The 20,826-nt window shown below is 36.1% G+C and overlaps 1 protein-coding gene across 12 annotated transcripts in view; it reads left to right on the forward strand.

Annotated features, from left to right (window-relative positions):
• Nucleotides 1–20,826, forward strand: part of LOC132368245 (uncharacterized) — a 670,503-nt gene that overhangs the window by 413,198 nt on the left and 236,479 nt on the right. For all 12 annotated transcript variants that reach the window (XR_009504000.1, XR_009504001.1, XR_009503999.1 and 9 more), the window contains exon 9: nucleotides 18,707–18,770. Coding sequence is in view for 9 of the 12 variants with exons in the window: in XM_059927014.1 (XP_059782997.1) it covers nucleotides 18,707–18,770 (64 nt within the window). In the remaining 3 variants the exon portion in view is untranslated. The remainder of the gene's footprint in view (nucleotides 1–18,706; nucleotides 18,771–20,826) is intronic.

Below are 20,826 nucleotides of genomic sequence, written 5' to 3' on the forward strand. Positions count from 1 at the left end.
AGCACTGTACAATAATTCCACCTCTTCTTCATCTGGGTACAATTTCTGATAACATTATTCACTTGTTCTTTGGATGTAGTAAACTTTTACCTTTTGAAAATTTGCTTCACATTCTCCAGGTCGGAGGATGCATGATGATGAAGAAACGAGTAAGTATTCCTTTACCCAGCTCTGTCCAGGGCTGCTGCAATATTCGATGCACAGACTGTACAATGAAAAGCATGCACAGCCATACACAGCAGCCCGTGCGCACTATCACCCCTGTTTTCTTCCTTCATCTGTGGAAATCTGCAGGAAGCCAAGTGTTGCCATAACTGTAGCCTGTTGCCTCAGCTTCTTTGCTAATCAGAGACCAGACCACCACCACCAAGCTATAAAGTGGGTGGGGCTGGGCTGTTTCTTTCTGCTCTGTACCTGAGCTGTGGAATTTGGTTCCAAGAAAAGAGCTCTATCATGAAAATAAGCTATTCTCCCAATCATTCAAATGGGAATTTCAAAACTTGGACTTGAAAGGACTTCCAACATATTCTAATCAAGATCTCTTCTCTGTCCAGATCCTCTCTTTTCCTATTTTCAAATGCAGCAAATAAACATCCTGACCCAAATGTTCCAAATTGCTAAAGAATTCATATGATGGTACTGGATTGACCTCCAAATGAATGTAAGGTGGTGTATTTTCACCACTTGCCATGCTTACACAATAGAATATGTACCCAATGAGATTTTTAGTTGCATATGTCTTGGCCTCTACTGGACTAGTTTGAGCCTTAGAATCTTTTAAAATTCAATAAAGTCTAGAATAAGGACACTCAGAGCATCTCTGCTGTTTTTGCTTTTGCCCACCACTTTCTTTGGTGACAACAAGCACTAATAAAGTGTATCTCTCTTTAATATTCATGTGTGTTAGAAATGAAAAAAAGAGAAGTGTGTGTAATGTGTGTGATCCTTGTATCTTAAGTAAAAACTCAAATGTATCAGCTAAATATGCATTTTCCTAGCGCCATTTTGCCCATTGAGATGGTATGGATACATTTCTTTAAGCGCACCAATGATAAGTGATGAGCAGTGACAATGACTTGAGATCAACTTGTTAGTTGAAGATCTGCCTAGAATGCCTGGGTCAGAGGGCTCTCACACTTTCTCTTAGATCTTTCACCTGCTCTCTGGTGCAGTTCAGGGGCCTTTTCTCCAGCTTGTCCAGCACTCTGAGCCTGCATCGACTCTCTGCAGGGTGCCATAGACAGAGAGGTAAACCCAGTCCAATCCATGATTTCAAGAGAATTTTAAGAGAAGTAAGCATGCCATATAATGCGTGCCTTGAAAGAGGTATGTCTCCAATGCCAGAGAAGTTAAAAACAAGAATCTCATTTTCAGGTAGGGCAATAAGAGGAAAGCTACCTGGAAGAAGTGACATTTAGGCCAACTTTGAAATTTGGGTATTATTTTAATGGGCAGAGAAGCACAGGGGCTCTTGTGCCAGAGAGCATGGCATTAACTAATGTGTGGAGGAATGTTTGGGACTAATGTGAATAGTCCAGTTTGCCAGATGAGTGGAGCAAAATATAAGGCAGGAACCAAGAAAGTTGAGATCTGGAGAACCAAGAAAGTTGAGATCTGAATACAACTTATTGAGGAACAGGGATGTGATGTAACTGGGTTTTAGCAAACTCATCAGAAGGTGGTTTTCATATGGGATGAGTAGTAAGAGGCTAGAGGTGAGAAGGCCTGGTAGGAGGTGAAAGGTGAGAAGGGGATTTATAGGAAGGATGATGCATAGACAGATGGCTCTAATAGTCTTAACTAATTAATTAATTCCTGCTGAGCACTGGGGATATGTGCTGAGCAAAAATTCAGTCTAATACAGTGGGAGAAATTAAATAATCACACATCTGAGCAGAATCACATCTGTGATGAATACTTGACAGAAGCAATTTGACTCTAGGAAGATTTCAGAACTTGGGGGAGTGATTGGCAATATTATACTTTGAGCCCCAGATAATGTCGCATTAAGGAATTTGGGTTTGTCTTTTAGACTGTGAAAAACCACTGAAAATTTTGGATCAGAAACTAAGATTAAGAAAGCAGCCTTTCTCTTGGTCAACGTGGTCTTCTTTCTAGAGTTGGGATATTACATTATATACACCATGAAATTCTAGAAACAATCAGAGATGGGAAATCCTATATATGCCTCTTCTACCTTGAGTTGATGTCCAGTGGTCATTCAGTCAAATGCTTTTTAAAAGAATACTTCTGTTAAAACTTCAGTAATTCATTCAGAACAGTATAGCAACTGTACTTATGTTATAGTGCCTTGGATAATTAACGGATTCTACCTTTCCAGCATTGTGTTGTTTAATTTTCTGGAGTTACTGTTGGACATATCTGGTTATTTTTTCTCAGGTTGACATAAAGTCAAAATGAAAATAAGTAAGGAGAAGCATAGTGACCTTAAAAACTGTAACTTTAAAAAGTACTTCTGTGACTTATGAAACTTCTATCAAGGATTCTTATCGATTATGTTTATCATTTTTTACTGTATAGGTCCAATTTAAACACTTCCTTTAAAATTTATTGCCAAAAAACCTTTCTCTCAATTAACATATATTTGTAGTTTTTTTTCTAAAAATCATTATTCTCACCTGTTTATCTTAACTTCAAAGAAATTGAGGATCTTTTCTTTATAGTGGTAAAATATGCATAACGTAATATTTATCGTTTTAACTGTTCCGAAGTGTGTAATTCAGTAGCATCAAATAACATTTGCAATGTTGTGTAATCATCACCACTATATCTAAAACTTTTTGGTCATCCCCAACAAAACCTTTGTATCAATTAAACAATAATTCCTCTTTCCCCTTAACTCTATTCTACTTTCTGTCTCTATGAATCACCAAATGATTGTTGTTTTGTATCTGGACAATTTCACTTAGCATAATTTTTTCAAGATACATCCATGTTGCAGCATATATAAAAATTTCACTTCTTTTTATGGCTGAATAATATTCCTTTGTATGTATATATCACAATTTGTTTAGACATTCCTTTGCTCAAGGACACATGTTATTTACACCTTTTGGCTATTGAGAATAACTTGGCTATGAACATTGGTGTACATATATATGTTCAAGTCCCTGCTTTTAATTCTTTTGAATGTATACCTAGGAATGAAATTGCGGGTCATATGGTAGTTTCATGTTTAGTCTTTTGAAAAAACAACAAACTGTTTTCAACAGCAGCTGTACCATTTTACATTCCCACCAGCAATGCACAAGAGTTCCAATTTCTCTACATCCTTGTCATCACTTGTTCTCTTTTTTTTTTTTAACCCATCCTAGTAGGTATAAAATGCTATCTCATTGTAGCTGTGATTTGCATTTCCCTAATGACTAATGATATTGAGCACATTTTCATGTGCTTATCAGCCATTTGCATATCTCCTTTGAGAAATGTCTATTCAAGTCCTTTGCCCATTTTTGAATTGGGTTATTTGGTGTTATGGAGTTGTGGGAGCTCTTTATATATTCTGGATATTAATCCCCTATCAGATGTTATTTGCAAATATTTTACCCCATTATTTATTTATATAATTTGATAGTATCCTTTGATGCACAAACATTAATTTGATCAAGTCCAATTTATCATTTGTTTCTTTTGTTACCTGTGCTTTGGTGTCATAGTCATTAAGTCGTTGCCAAATCCAATGTAATGAAGACTTTAAATTTTTTTTCCCTGAGTTTTACAGTTTGAGCTCTTAAATTTAGATCTAAAATTTAGATCTTTGATCCATTTTGAATTGACTTTTGCATTTAATATGAGGTAAGGGTCCAACTTCTTTTGCATGTGGATATCCAGTTTTCCCAGCACCATTTGTTGAAAAGACTTTCTTTTTCCCATTGAATGGTCTTGGCACCTTTGTCAATAATCAGTTTACCATATATGTGAGAGTTTATTTCTGAGCTCTCTATTCTATGCCAGTGGTCTATATGTCTGTCCTTAATGCCAATACCATTCTGTATTAGTTACTACAGCTTTGCAGTAAGTTTCAAAGTCAGGAAGTATGAGTCTTCCAGTTTTCTTTCTTTTTTTTAGGACTGTTTTAGCTATTTAAGGCCCCCTAAAATTCCATTTTTGTGAAAAGAACTATTGGTATTTTGATAGGGATTACATTGAAGCTGTAGCTTGCTTTGGGTGGTATTAACATCATAAAAATATTAAGTCTTCCTAGCCATGAATATAAATATCTTTCCATTTATTTTTGTCTTCTTTAGTTTCTTATTTAGTTATTCATTTATTTTTTGGCTGCGTTGGGTCCTCGTTGCTGCGAGCGGGCTTTCTCTAGTTGCGGTGAGTGGGGGCTACTCTTTGTTGCAGTGCGCGGGCTTCTCATTGCGGTGGTTTCTCTTGTTGCAGAGCAGGGGCTCGAGGCACGTGGGCTCAGTAGTTGTGGCACGTGGGCTCAGTAGTTGTGGCACGTGGGCTGTAGAATGCAGGCTCAGTAGTTGTGGCGCATGGGCTTAGTTGCTCTGCAGCATGTGGGATCTTCCCGGACCAGGGATCAAACCCCTGTCCCCTGCATTGGCAGGTGGATTCTTAATCACTGCGCCACCAGGGAAGTCCCTTCTTCAGTTTCTTTCAGCAATATTTTGTAGTTTTGAGTGTACAACTCTTTCACCTGCTTGGTTAGATTTACTACAAAGTATTTAATTCTTTTAGGTGCTATTATCAGTAGGATTGCTTTCCTAAATTTTTTTTGGCCTTTTTTATTGCTGGCATTTAGAAACACATCTGATTTTTGCGTGTTGATCTTGTACTCTGCAACTTCGCTGAATTTATTAGTTTCTACTTGGTGTATTCTATATGCTGGATGGTGTCATCTGCAATAGTTTTAGCTCTTTCTATTTTGGATGCCTTTTATTCACTTTTCTTTTCTGATAGCTCTGGTTAGAACTTCCAGTAGAATGTTGAATAGCAGCAGTGAAAGTGGGTATTCTTGTTTTTGTTCCTTATCTTAGGTGGACAGTTTTCAGTCCCTTACCATTGATTATAATGTTAGCTGTGGGTTTTTGTAAATATTTTTTAATAGGTTGAGGGATTTTCCCTCTATTTCCAGACTTCTGGAAGTTTTTTTATCATGAAAGTGTGTTTGATTTTGTCAAATGCCTTTTCTGCATCAATTGGGATAATCATGTGGTTTTTTTCCTTGTTCTATTAATGTGACACATTACATTGATTAATATTCTTATGTTGAACGACTCTTACATTTCAGGAATAAATGCTGCTTGGTCATGGTAAGTAATTATTTTAAAATGCTATTGGATTCAATTTACTAATATTTTGTTGAGGATTTGTGCATCTATCTTCATAAGGGCTATTGATCTGTGATTTACTTTTCTTGTGGTATTTTTTTTTCTGGCTTTGATATAAATTAATGCTGGACTCATAAAATGAGGTAGGAAGTGTTCCCTCCTTGTCAATGATTTGGAAGAGCTTGAGAAGGATTGATATTAATTCTTCTTTAAATGTTCGGTAGAATTCTTTTGTGAAGCCACCTGGTCCAGGACTTCTCTTTGCTGGTAAGTTTTAGATTAATAATTCAATCTCTTTACCTGTTATAGGTCTGTTGAGATTTTCTCTTTCTTTGTGAGTTGGTTTAGGGCATTTGTGTGTTTCAAGAAGTTTGCCCATTTCTCTAATGGTTATCTAATTTGTTGGCTTACAGTTGTTCATAGTATCCTTCTATAATTCCTTTTTGCCTCTATAAGGTTTGTAGTAATACTTCCACTGTTATTCTGATTTTAGTTATTTGTGTCTTCTCTTTTTTATTTTGTCAGTCTAGCTAAAGGTTTGTCAATTTTGTTTAGTTTTTCAAAGAACCAATTTTTGGTTTCATTAATATTTTTCTATTGTTTTATTTCTCTATTTTGTTAACTTTGCTCTAAACTTTGTTGTTTCTTTCCATCTGCTAGCTTTGAGTTTGGCTTTATTTTCCTTTTCTAGTTCCTTATGGTATGAAGCTGTTGATTTGAGATCTGACATTTTTTTACAATGTAAACATTTGCACCTATAGATTTCCCTCTGAGCACTACTTCCACTGCATCCCATAAATTTAGTATGTTGTGTTTTTATTTGTTTCTAAGTATTTTCTAATTTATCTTGTGATGGCGTCTTTAAGAGTATGTTGTTGAGTTTCCACAAATCTGTGAATTTTCCTGTTTTCTTTGTTACTGATTTTTAACTTCACCCTGTTGTGATTGGAGAAGGCACTTAGTATGATATCTGTCTTTTCATCTATTCAGACTTATTTTGTGGTTTAACATGTGATCTGTCCTGTAGAATGTCCCATGTGCACTTGAAAAAACCTGTATTCTGCTGTTTTGGGGTAGTGTTCTATATGTCTTTTATATCTAGTTGGTTTATTGCATTTTTCAAGTCCTCTATTTTCTTACATCTCTTATGTCTGACTGATCTATCCATTACTGAAAGCAGGGCATTGAAATCACCACTATTATTATAGAGCTCTCTATTTCTCACCTTCTGTTCTATCAATTTTTTGCTTCATATATTTTGAGGTATTTTATTAAGTGCATAAATGTTTATAATTTCTATTTTCATTGTGATATCGAACCCTTTTAAATTTAATTTTTTATTGAAGTATAGTTGATTTACAACATTTTATTAGTTTCAGGTGTAGACATAGTGATTCAATATTTTTATAGGTTATATTCCATGTAAAGTTATTACAAAATAATGGCTATATTCCCTATGCTGTACAATATATCCTTGTTGCTTGTCTATTTTGTATATAGTAGTTTGTATCTCTTAATCCCATACCCCTATTTTGCCTTTCTCCCCTTCCCTCTCCCCACTGGTAACCACTAGTTTGTTTTCCATATCTGTGAGTCTGTTTCTAATTTGTTATATACCTTTGTTTTATTTTTTCAGATACCACATATGTGATAACATAGAGTATTTGTCTTTTTCTGTCTGACTTATTTCACTAAGCATAGTACTCTCTAGGTCCATTCACTTTGTTGCAAATGGCAGAATTTTATTCTTTTTTATGGCTGAGTAATATTCATAGTGTATATATACCACATCTTTATCCATTTATCTGTTGATGAATACTTAGATTATTTCTTGAGACTTTTATTAAGATACATCTTCTTTGTCTCTTGTAAACTTTTTAGAGTTAAAGTCTATTTTGTTTGATATTAGTGTAGCCACTCCAGCCCTATTTTCATCATCATTTGTATGAAATATTTTTTCTATCATTTTACGTTCAACCTATTTGTCTTTGGAAGTAATGTGAGTCTCTGATAGAGACCACATAGTTGAATTATAAATATTTATTCATTGTGCCAATCTCTGTATTTTTATTGGAGAGTTTAATCCATTTACACTTAAGGTAGTTACTGATAAGGAGGGATTTACTTCTGCCATTTTTCAGAAAACAAATATGTTTTCTCTATGCCTATAGGTTTTTATGTCCCTCATTTTCTCCATTACTGCTTTATTTTTAGTTAACTTTTCATAGTGAAATATTTCAATTCTCTTCTTAATTCTTTATACGTATATCCTATAGATATTTTCTTGGTGGTTACCATGGGTATTATATTTAATATCCCAAAGTTATAATAATCTAATTTGAATTGATGCCAACTTAACTTCAATAACATAAAAAAGCTCACTACTATACCACACCACCCTCAGTTTCTGTTATTAATGTCATAGATTACATCATTACACATTTTGTATACAATAAAATAGATTAATAATTTTTATGCATTTGTATTTTAAACGCTTTAGAAAATAAAAGTCAGGCTCAACCAAAATTACAGTAATAGTAGCTTTTACAGTTGCCCATGCATTTACCTTTACCCTAATTTCTTTATATGGCTTCAAGTTACTATCTTCCTTTCATTTCAACCTGAAGCACTCCCTTTAACATTTCTTGGAGGGAAGGTCTGGTGGTAATGACCTCCCTCAGCTTTTTAAAATCTAGGGGTGTCATTTCTCCCTCATTTTTGAAGAGTAGTTTTATTGGATATAAAGTTGCCCATCAACAGTTTTTTTTCCTTTAAGCATATTGAGTATATCAACCCACTGACTTCTGGCCTTCAAGCTTTCTGATGAGAAATTGACAGATAACCTCATTGGGGACCACTTGTATGTGATGAGTCACTTCTCTCTTGCTGCTTTCAAGATCGTCTCTTTGTCTCTGTCTTTCAACATTTTGATTATAATGTATCTCAGTGTGAGTATTTTTGAGTTTATTCTATTTGGAGTTTTTGAGCTTCTTGGATTTGTAGATGCATTTATTGCAATTTCAATCCTTTAAATTTGGGGAGTTTTCAGGCGTTATTCATTTCGTTCCTTTCTCTCTCTCTTCTCCTGATGGCATTCCCACAATGCCTATGTTGGTCCACTTGATGGTGTTTCACAGGTCTCTTAGGCTCTGTTCAATTTTCTTCATTCTTTTTTCTTTCTGTTCCTTAGACTTGATAATTTCAGTTGTTCTTTCTTTATGTTCACTTATTCTTCCACTTGCACAAATCTGCTTTTTAACCCTTTTGAGGTATTTTTCATTTCAGTTATTGTACTTTTCAGCATCAAAATTTCTTTTTGGTTCTATTTGAAAATAATTTATTCTCTTCATTGATATTTTTTAATATATTATTTTCCTTTGTCCATGTCTTCCTTTAGCTCTTTGAGTGTCTTTAAAAGAGTTGTTTTAAAATCTTTGTCTAGTAATTTTGACATCTCTGCTTCCTCAGGTACATTTTCTGTTGCTTTATTTTGCTTCTTTGAATCAGCTATACATTCTTGTTTCTTTGTATGCCTTGTTGTTTTTTTATTGAAAATTGGACTTTTGAATTTGATAACATGGAAACTGGGGAAATCAGATTTTCCCTTTTCCTCAGAGTTTGGTACTTTAAAAAGTTGCTATAAGGTGTCTCTGTATTGGAGTAAAAGCTTAAGATCTTCTGCATGTCTTTTCTGAGCTCCATATTTCCCTAGGTATGCATGGTGGCTTTCTAAATTCCCCCATATACATAGTTGCTTTTGAATATCAAAAACAAACAAACAAACAAAAAGCAAGCAAACAAAAAAACAGGTGGCTCTTTTAAACCTCCTGGAAATTACTTCAGCTGGTGGCAGTTGGAACATTGGTGGCCAGCCTCCATATCCACACTTCAGCAGTGAGAGCAGTAATTCACAGTTAGAACCAAGAACCTACATGTGGATGACAAGGATCTTATTGGCCACCCTGGCTCCAGAGGAAGCTGCTCCAGAAATTTGGGTTACGTTCTTCACAGCTGTCTGGTATGGGGCTGGGGTAGGGGGCTGAGTAGCTGCAACCACCCTAATGGTTGAAATAAACCAAAATTAATGAAAATGTCCTAGCCAAGCTATCCCCTTGAAGTTACAAGTGTTCAAATAAACTCCAAAGTTCCAAAGTATCCACCTCTGATAGTTTCTCCTAGTACAGTTGCTGTCCAGGTAGAGAGATGAATTCTTGGTGCTTCCAACTTCACTATCTTCCCTGACTTCATTCCCTTGAGGTTTAATCGTAATAGTAATGCATGATAACTTTTTAAACCATTTTGGTTTCCCTGTATTGGAGATCCTGATTTTCTCCTCTTTTATTAAATTTAGTGTCTATCAGCCGTTTATTGGCTACATTAAATAAATAACTTTAAGAAACCTAGATATTTTAATTAATCAGAAAATTACAGTGCACTAACATCCTAGTCAATCAAGTGTCTTCACGGCACTATAGTACCAATTTGTGGGGTAACTGAAATCACTTTTCTTTGCTATTACTAACTGTCATGCAGTATGAAATAATTTAAAGAGTATAAAGGTTCTTGAGGAGAGCAATTTACCTATGTTCTTTTTAAAAATCTTTTATTGGAATATAGTTGATTTACAATGTTGTGTTAGTTTCAGGTGTACAACAAAGGGAATCAGTTATATATATACATGTATCCACTTTTTTTTTTTTTTAAGATTCTTTTCCCATATAGGCCATTACAGAGTATTGAGTAGCATTCCATGTGCTATACAGCAGGTTCTTATTAGTTATCTCTTTTATATATAATAGTGTGTATATGTCAATACCAGTCTCCCAATTTATTCCTCCCCCCCCTTATCCCCTGGTAACCACAAGTTTGTTTTCTACATCTGTGACTCTACTTATATTTTGTAAATAAGCTCATTTGTATCATTTATTTAGATTCCACATGTAAGTGATATCATATGATATTTGTCTTTCTGTGTCTGGCTTACTTCACTCAGTATGACAATCTCTAGGTCCATCCATGTTGTTGCAAATGACATTATTTTGTTCTTTTTTATGGCTGAGTAATATTCCATTGTGTATATATATATATATATATATATATATATATATATATATCACATCTTCTTTATCCATTCCTTTGTTGATGGACATTTAGGTTGCTTCCATGTCCTGGCTATTGTAAATAGTGCTGCAAAAAACATTGGGGTGCACATATCTTTTCAAATTATGGTTTTCTCTGGGTATATGCCCAGGAGGGGGATTGATGGATGATATTGTAGCTCTATTTTTAGTTTTTTAAGGAACCTCCATACTGTTTTCTATAGTGGCTGTACCAGTTTACATTCCTACCAACAGTGTAGGAGGGTTCCGTTTTCTCCACACCCTCTCCAGCATTTATTGTTTGTAGGTTTTTGATGACAGCCATTCTGGCCAGTGTGAGGTGATACCTCATTGTAGTTGTGATTTGCATTTCTCTAATAATTAGTGACGTTGAGCATCTTTTTATGTGCTTTTTGGCCATCTGTATGTCTTATTTGGAGAAATGTCTGTTTAGGTCTTCTGCCCATTTTTTGATTGAGTTATTTGTTTTTTTGATATTGAGCTGCATGAGCTGTTTGTATATTTTGGAGATTAATCCCTTGTCAATTGCTTCATTTGCAAATATTTTCTCCCATTCTGAGGGTTGTCCTTTTGTTTTGTTTATGGTTTCCTTTGCTGTGCAAAAGCTTTTAAGTTTCATTAGGTCCCATTTGTTTATTTTTGTTTTTATTTTCATAACTCTAGGAGGTGGATCAAAAAAGATCTTGCTGCGATTTATGTCAAAAAGTGTTCTGCTTATGTTTTCCTTTAAGGGTTTTATAGTGTCTGGTTTTACATTTAGGTCTTTAATCCATTTTGAGTTTATTTTTGTGTATGGTGTTAGGAAGTGTTGTAATTTCATTCTTTTACATGTAGCTGTCCAGTTTTCCCAACACCACTTATTGAAGAGGCTGTCTTTTCTCCACTGTATATCGTTGCCTCCTTTGTCATAGACTAGTTGACCATAGGTGCATGGGTTTATCTCTGGGCTTCCTATCTTGTTCCATTGATCTATATTTCTGTTTTTGTGCCAGTACCATATTGTCTTGATGACTGTAGCTTTGTAGTATAGTGTGAAGTCAGGGAGTCTGATTCCTCCAGCTCCGTTTTTTTCCCTCAAGACTGCTTTGGCTATTTGGGGTCTTTTTTGTCTCTATACAAATTTTAAGATTTTTTGTTCTAGTTCTGTAAAAAATGCCATTGGTAATTTGATAGGGATTGCATTGAATCTGTAGATTGCTTTGGGTAGTATAGTCATTTTCACAATATTTCTTCTTCCAGTCCAAGAACATGGTACATCTCTCCATCTGTTTGTGTCATCTTTGATTTATTTCATCAGTATCTTACAGTTTCCTGAGTACAGGTCTTTTGCCTCCTTAGGTAGGTTTATTCCTAGGTATTTTATTCTTTTTGTTGTGATTATCTATATTCTTGGCATTAACATTTACTAATAGAATGAGTTCCTTCTGGGAAAAATCAGCTTGAGTGACTTCAAAGTTTTGGAGAGTACCACCATGGTAAAAATAGGTGGGTAAGTATAGATAGATTTCAGCGTGAAAAATTATCAATTTGCCTTTAATAGCCCTGAGTTTGGTGCTATAAGTGCACTTAAAGGCATGACTTAACAAAGAGGGATTTAGAAAGGAAATGCCGTTGACTTCCCAAGCTGTGCACTCCATGGGATACAGTTTTGTAATAAAGACCGTAGAAAATTACGAAACTTCTGAAAGAAACTTCCTGTCTGTGTATGTATATGTGTGTGTTTACAGTTTATACTGGATTAGGATTGTAAACCTTGATAGTGTCTAAAAATATTAAAGGGGAATATGAGGATGTAAGCCAAATAAATGAGGACTGCTAGAATGTTTAATTGTGTATTAGTCTTTTATTAGCAGTGTATGTTCTTCAGGAAGCAGCTGCCTGAGAACCCATCTCCTGAGAAAAAACAGCTCTGAGTTTGAAATTCAGGGCTCTCAGAATGAAAAGTGGTGACCCTCTAGAATTTTAGTCTTATCACTAAATTTGCAAAGTTGGATTAGACCAAGCCCAGCTCTTTATCAACTGCATTATTATTCTCTTCCTTGGGCCTTGGTTAACTCATCCATGGAATTGTGGAGTCACACTAGATATCCTTAAAGTCCCTCTTAAATGCATGTCCTCTGGTCGCACACATGTCAGTCCTCTAGTTAAACTTTCTGTGCCACAGATGTTGTTTTGTATAGCATCCTGCAAGTGTTGTCCAACTCTGCTGAGAGGGCTCCAGGCAGACCAGGAGAGTCTGGGTTCATTACAAACATCCCTCTTTGAAAACCAATGTCCGTGGTATTCACCTATCTTTTCTTAGCTAGTTGGATCTTACTTCCATATGTTACTACTCCTCCGTTAGGTCTTATACTCTCAGCCAATCTTAGACATGGCCATTGAGTTCTAAGGAAAAATTTTCAGAATCCTCATCTCCTGTTTGTTTTCCTCTAGAGCTACATTTGTTCATTAATGTGCCTTTTGTAATGTGGTATCCACCCTGACTGAAGCTACTAAAATAGTCTAATTACTAATCAGTATGTTGAGACTGTTGCTGTGATCCTTCAGTGGTTAGACATGTTCTTCATACTTACTATTTCATACTTACTAGTCAGTATGAATTTTAAAATTAAAGTGCATATTTAATCTAGTATTTATTTTTCCTCTTTTAGTCCTCTTAAAGTATTAATGGTGTCTCTTATAATCAATAATTCTTGTGCTGGAAAAGTAATAAGGTGCTCTGATGTTTGCACAAGTTTCTAATAATGTACCAAAAGATAAAGTATATAAAGTACAACTATCTTGCCATAATCAGTCCTAAGGAATTGGTTTTCGTTCTGGAATTATACTTGAATTTCAATTTATTAAACCCACGCCCATTTCTCTCCCCTGTGCTATTTATATTTATAATCATATGAGTATTATTTTAGCTGTTACAGATCCAGGTAGCTGCTATTTGATGTTGACTCTCCACTTCTGTTCAACTGCTAATGATAGCAAGAGCTCTGTGGTCCCATAGGACTCATATTTTATTGTATTGCTATGGCTGCCATGCTTGTTATTTCCTCAGCCTCTTCTGCAGAATGAATTCTGTAGGAATTTTTACGTAATTTCAATTTTGAATTTTGTTTAACATAACAGCATGCTTACTTTTAAACATAAAGGAAGGAGACTGATTGATTTCTACTCTTTGCCATCCTATTTATTTATTTATTTATTTAATTGTGGTCTAGTTGGTGTACAATGTTGTGCCAATCTCTGTTGTACAGCAAAGTGACTCAGTTATACACATAGAGACATTTTTAAAAATATTATTTTCCATTATGGTTTATCCCAGGAGATTGGATACAGTTCCCTGTGCTTGGGTATAGTTCCCTGTGCTATGCAGTAGGACCTTGTTGTTTATCCATCCTGTATATAATAGTTTGCATCTGCTATAAAATAAAATTCATTTAAAATAAAATTTATTTTCAGCTATAAAATAATTAAGTCATAGGGATGTAATGTACAGCATGGTGACTACAGTTAATAATACTGTACTGCGTATTTGAAAGTTGCTAAGAGAGTAGATCTTAAAAGTTCTCATCAGGACTTCCCTGGTGGCGCAGTGGTTAAGAATCCGCCTGTCAATGCAGGGGACATGGGTTCAATCCCTGGTCCGGGAAGATCCCACGTGCCTTGGAGCAACTAAGCCAGTGAGCCACAGCTACTGAGCCGGTGTGCCCTAGAGCCCACGTGCTGCAACTACTGAAGCCTGCGCGCTCTAGGGCCCATGTGCCACAACCACTGAGCCCACATGCTGAAACTACTGAAGCCCACGTGCCTAGAGCCCGTGCTCCACAACAAGAGAAGCCACTGCAATGAGAAGCCCCTGCCTGCTGCAACTAGAGAAAGCCCACATGCAGCAACAAAGACCCAGCACAGCCAAAAGAAAATAAATTAAAAAAAAAAAAGTTCTCATCACAAGAAAAAAATTCTTGTGTATGGTGATGGATGCTAACTAGATCTGTTGTGGTGATCATTTTGCAATATATGTAAATATTGAATCATTATGTTGTATACTTGAAAGTAATATAATGTTCTATGTCAATTGTACCTCAATTTAAAAAAAGAAAATTTCAAGTATATATGTAAGTTGGAGAAGAGAAATGGAGGAGTATTTAGAGGTGGATATGGAGGTCAAAAGAGGTATTATGTATTTATTTTTTAAGATGCAAAACGTATGGTACCATTGTATGCTGATTGTAATGATTAAATAAAATTTTTATTGTTTATCCATGAGGTGGTGGTGTTGAATATCTGGGGCAGTATACTGCCTTGTATCTTTTTGTTGGAGAGAGTAGATAGATTCTGGTGCAAAGTGGAAGGTTTGGTCTCTGAACGGGGCATGGACAGTGAATCCACTGTGTCAGGAGGGAAGGCAGGGTGCATGGACACAATGGCCTGTAGGTGGGCAGATGTGGGGAAAATAGGGAAGTTGCCTTCCGATTGCTTCTGTCTTCTCAGGCCTATGGAAATGTCACATACAAATTGGCACTTGCCATCTACCTCTACAAAAATTAAATTATGAGCCACTGCATCTGCTGACCTTCAACACCCCCTGAAAGGAATTCAGGGTGGAGATCAGAAATGAGGCACTCTGTGCTCTGGAAAAAACTGGCAGAACAGGTCCTTAGACAGTTAGATATTTTCAGGAGATGATTTTATGAGCCCAATTCTTGCATCTCCTCATATTTAGAAAAGCACTAAAAAATTCTTCATGGTGATGTCTGCTCCTCATGACTAGCAGTAACCTTCACGAAACTAGCAGAACCTTCTGCAAAAAATATCTGCTTGATTGCATGTACTCCCCCTTCACCAAAATCACATATATACTGACCTTCCCCACTTCCTCTTTGGAGCACTTTCTCAGAGCTATTCGATATGCTGTCTCCCAGGCTATAGTCCTCATTTTGCCCCAGATAAAACTTAACTCACAACTCTCACGCTGTGCAATTGTTTTTAGTCAGCAGAAGCAAGTCATCAGCTGAGGGTGGTCACTGAGGAGGAGACTTGGGAAGTTTTCAGAAAGAGAAGATGTGAAGTATGAAATAATTTAGGAGCATGAGAGAGTGAACAGACAAAGGAATATGTTAGAATTGTTGGGCAACAATGAGGGCTCTTGTGAAGTTATTGGTCGTGATTTAAAGTGAGACCAAAACTTAGACATCTTAGAGGAGGTCTGGTCCGGGTCAAATCCTGGTTGTTCCTGTTAGTTAGATTCATCACCTGGACCAGGTCCATTCATTGATGCCTGAGCCCCGTGGAGGAGAGGACAAAGAGTTAGACGTGAAAACAAAAAAACTGTCAACAAAAGCTCTGAAATTTTGATACGTCTTTAAATTTTGTAAACCAAAGCAAAAAAGAAGACCATGTCCTCTCTCCTGCCCCTCATCAAGGGGCACCTCAAGGAATCTCCTGCTTTGCCACTGGTGGAATTTTCGGCCACACCAGGTGAGGATGGTAGTGCCTTTGAGGAACTTTATGGAACCTGATGAATGTGGAAGAGCTGGAGGACATCGCAGGTCCCAGGAAGATGTAGAGGATTAATGTGTAAATATCACATGGTAACTAACTAGAATGTTTCATCATCAACTACAAGACCCCTCTGGGAAAGCCCAGAAGGGCTTAACTGCGCTTAACTCATTACAGGCTTATAGTAGGAAGATTTCTAAACCTGGTTTTCCAAGATTCCTGTTCTCTGATTCTTCATTCAAACACTAATCTGGATACTGCTGTGAAGAGAATTTGCAGTTGTAGTTAAAACTGAATGGATTGATCTTAATACATAGAGTTTATCCAGGTGGACTGGACCCAATCAGGTAAGCACTTTGCGTACAGAGTTTGCTCCATCTGGCAGCAGAAGAGAAGGTCAGAGAGATTTGATGTACAAGGTGACTTGATAGATCATTGCTGGCTTGAAGGCAGAGGAAAACACATGAAAAGGAATGTGGGTGGTCTTAAGATGCTGAGAAAGGACTCTGGGTGACAGCCAGAAAATAAGGGACCTAACACTTCCAACAGCAAGGAACCGTACTCTAACAACCTAAATGAGCCTAGAGGCAGATGTCTTCCTAGAGTCTCCAGACAAGGAATCTGCCTTGCTAACACCTTCCTCTCAGCCTTATGATACTCTGACCATTGAATCCAGCCTGCTGTAAACTATACGTTAATAAATGGGTGTTATTTGAAGCCACTTAGCTTGTGGTAATCTGTTATGCATCAACAGGAAACTAATACATAGTCCTTTACATTTCGTTTGCTCAGGAGCCAGATGAGTTTCAGAACTGGGTCATTTGTGCCTATGCAGGTGGCACTCAGCCAAGTAAACTGCGGCCATGTGCTATCAAGTTCTCTCTCAAATTCACCAATATACCTGGGAGTTGTGCTGGTCTCCATAGCGGTTCAGTTAACGAGGTCTTTTTCTCAAACTTGGTGGGTTGATTTTGAGCATGATTCAATTGCAAAATTATTGTTTAACATAACTCTATCCATAAATTGTTATTTGTTTATTAACGGAGAGATATTAAAACTTTTTTACAAAGAATAAAAATCTTCACTTTCAGTTTTATGTTTCATTTTTTTTTTCACTTTACTAATTTTGTTCTGAGAGAGGAAGCCTAGTCTTTTTAACAAATGATGCTGGAGAAAACGGATGTCCACAGGCTAAAAAAACTCAACCCAAACTTCACCCCTTTCACACTAATTAACTCAAAAATGGATCACAAAATTAAATATAAAATATAATACTATAAAACTTTTAGAAAATATCCTGGGAGAAAACCTCTGGGATCTAGGGCTAGGCAAGGAGTTCTTTTTTAAGTACATTTTAATGAAATTTTATTTTCAATTGTAGATTGATGTGTACCTTCACTTATTCTGAGAGAAAATAAAATGTATTCAATTTGCCCTTCCAGGTTTGTAGACAAATCACATGAATTGATCATATTATAAACCCATAGTTGGTCAACAGTAGAACCATGCAGTGTTTTCCTGAGGAGAAACCTTTCTTTATGTTCATGAAATTTTTGGAGGATTAGGGCTGTAACTAGAGGGTCGGGGTAAGCTGGGGATTCTGCCAGTGGAGGTGAGAGCAGGGAGGGAATTCACCAAACCCAAGGACAGGCAAACCTGTCAGAAACTGCTGGAGAGAGAGGACAGTTACTTGGGATTCAAATCTGCTGATCAACCTTGGTGTGCTATGTTTTGTGGAACAATACAAATAGTATTTTCCAGCAAAAACTGGAATAGGTAATGCAAATTTAAGGATGCTAAAACGCACACATATGTATGTGTATATATACATACACAAAACATATATATGTATACATGTATATATCTGTATATATACGTCTGTGTATTTTTTCCAGCTTTATTGAAGTATGATTGACAAATAAAAATTGTATATTTTTAGGTTGTACAATATAATGTTTTGATCTACATACACATTGTGAAAATGATTCCACAATCATTTCACAAAGTGAAATCAGGAAATCATACCATAATCAAGCTAATTTACATATTCATTATTTCCCATAGTTATCTTTTGTGTGCGTGTGTGCCTGTGTGTCTGTGTGTGTGGTGAGAACACTTGAGATCTATTCTTCTAGAAAACTTCAAGTATACAGTACATTATTATTAACTATAGTCACCATGCTGTACATGAAATTTCTAGAACTACTCATAACTGAAAGTTTGTACTCTCCATATTTGTAATTTAAATTGTTAGGCAATAAATATGCAGGCATATTTTCCTATCCTCTCTCTTACACATCTTTCAAATAATGTTTTGAAACATTTTCAGTTTTTTCAGTAATTCAAATATAATTTTCAAACAGTCAAAAAAGCACACGGAGTTGTTTTTCACTACCCTATTTTACATATATTTGTTAGTAAATAAATGGTTCTCCAGACTGTTCAGCATATTAAATGTTAAAGTAAACAAGGGATAATTGCTCCTTATTTTTAGAACAGTAGATTTACAATATATGTAGCTGTTACAAGTCACATATTTAAATTATTTTAAACATCTTCTTTGGTAATAGTTTTTTTTTTATGACTTTGTGTCAAAATAGAAACAATACCTCGAAGTAAATTTGCTTTTTAATCCATATTCTGTGAACACCTAAATTTTACAATGAAAAATTTCAAAAGCTACAAGGATATCCATATTTGAAATATAAAATAAATGATAAATTCAATAATTGGGAATTTTCTTTGCCCTATTAAACATCAATTTTTAATGCTGTTTTATTCTTACAGATTCTTCTCAAAATATATTGGCTACTTGAGAGATGTCATTACACTCCTGTGATTTATACAGAAGGTAAGTTAGAAAACTTTAATTCTTGTGTCCATTAATTAACAAACTTTTAATAAACACTTTTCATCAGGGACTAGAGTAAGTACTGGCAATGTGGTCAGACATGCTTCACTCCTCTCTCTTGCCTGCAAGGAGCTTTCAGTGTAGTGGGGTGGATGGACCTAGAGTCTGTCATACAGAGTGAAGTAAGTCAGAAAGAGAAAAACAAATACCGTATGCTAACACGTATATATGGAATCTAAGAAAAAAAAAAAAAAAGGTCATGAAGAACCTAGGGGCAGGACGGAAATAAAGACACAGACCTACTAGAGAATGGACTTGAGGATATGGGGAGGGGGAAGGGTAAGCTGTGACAAAGTGAGAGAGTGGCATGGACATATATACACTACCAAATGTAAAATAGATAGCTAGTGGGAAGCAGCCACATAGCACAGGGAGATCAGCTCGGTGCTTTGTGACCACATAGAGGGGTGGGATAGGGAGGGTGGGAGGGAGGGAGACACAAGAGGGAAGAGATATGGGAACATATGTATATGTATAACTAATACACTTTGTTATAAAGCAGAAACTAACACACCATTGTAAAGCAATTATACTCCAATAAAGATGTTAAAAAAAAAAAAAAGATATGCAGTGGTTGTCACAGGGGAGAAGTGCAAAGTGGTCTAGGCAACACAGCACAGGGGACCAGTCCTCATTGGGGCAGTAGAGAAGGCTTTCTGGAGTAAGCAGTGTTTAGTGAAAGGGCTGAAGAATGGGGGTGTTCTCCACGGGGTGCCAGAGTTAGCTGGTTAGGATGAGATCATTCCAACGTCTATGTTCTCCAGCCAAAACAACCAGGAACACACCTGGGAACCAGTTTAGTCTAGAACAAGTTGGATTTATTACTCATGGCAGTGAGGGAAGACACACACCATGGGGAATCCTGGGGTGTCTCAGTAAGAGGGTGTTAGAAAAGAGCTACTACAAGATTTGGGCTTTAGTTGGGTGACTTGGGAGAGGGTCTAAAAGTGATGGGCCACTTTAAATTGGATGCTGAAAGCCAAGGCAATTCTATAATTCATCTCAATAAATTTTAGCTACAAGAGGGAAGACTATAGTCAAAATAAAGCCATTACTGGAAACAAAGTAGATGTCACTCATTTTAACCAAGAGAATGGAGTGTTTGGTATTTTGGGGGGATGGCACAGTGACTTCTTTTTCTGTACTTAGAAAACAGTTGTGAATTGCCTTCACTTTATCTCACTTCATCATTATCTCAGAGTAATCTTGCTTGGCATTGGTATTCTGTGATACCTTTTGGTATTTATGTCCAGGCTTACCTCTGGATATCATCAGGGCTGTTGTTGTTTTTGCTTTTTTTTTTTTTTTCTCTCACAAGACAAATGAAGCATGGGGGAAGCATTTAGCTTCAATTGGAAGGCATCATTCTAGAATTTTAGAAATCAATGGAAAAGTACAGGTCTTCTAGCCAAACCCATACATCTGTTTGTATGAAGGACAAACAGATTAACAGAGTAAGTGCATTGGTAGCTTGAATTTATTTTCTAAGATTTGCTTAGCTCCCCTACTCCCATATTTTATACTTGTTATATTTTGATATAGTAAAAATTCATAAATGTGAACACCACCAGTAAGATTTCAGTTCATCCATCTTCCCTTAAATACTTTCTCAGCCTGGGCACGTTGATTCCCTTTGCTTAGGATTTAAATCTCTTATCAGTACACCTCCCCAACTCTATTCAGTAGGAAACTGGTGAAATGATATCAGAGTGGGATGACATAAAACAAAGAAGACATCCACACGCACAGATAAACTGTATATAAAGTCTGCTCATAATTTGAATACAAAGTGTTTTAATAAAAAAGAATTTAACCACTGCTAAATTATCCATATACTGAGTAAAAGCAAAAATGTTACCCTAATAAAAAGAGTGTAGACATGATAGCCCATGAAGCCATGTGGGATGAAGTTAAAAATAGAGTATGTCTCCAGAGATTATCAGGCAACACTTTTTTCAAGTTTGTAATGTATAGTATTTTTTTTACCATTCCTTTT

Source organism: Balaenoptera ricei, chromosome 6 (genome assembly GCF_028023285.1).
Source record: "Balaenoptera ricei isolate mBalRic1 chromosome 6, mBalRic1.hap2, whole genome shotgun sequence".
Lineage (NCBI taxonomy): Eukaryota > Metazoa > Chordata > Mammalia > Artiodactyla > Balaenopteridae > Balaenoptera > Balaenoptera ricei.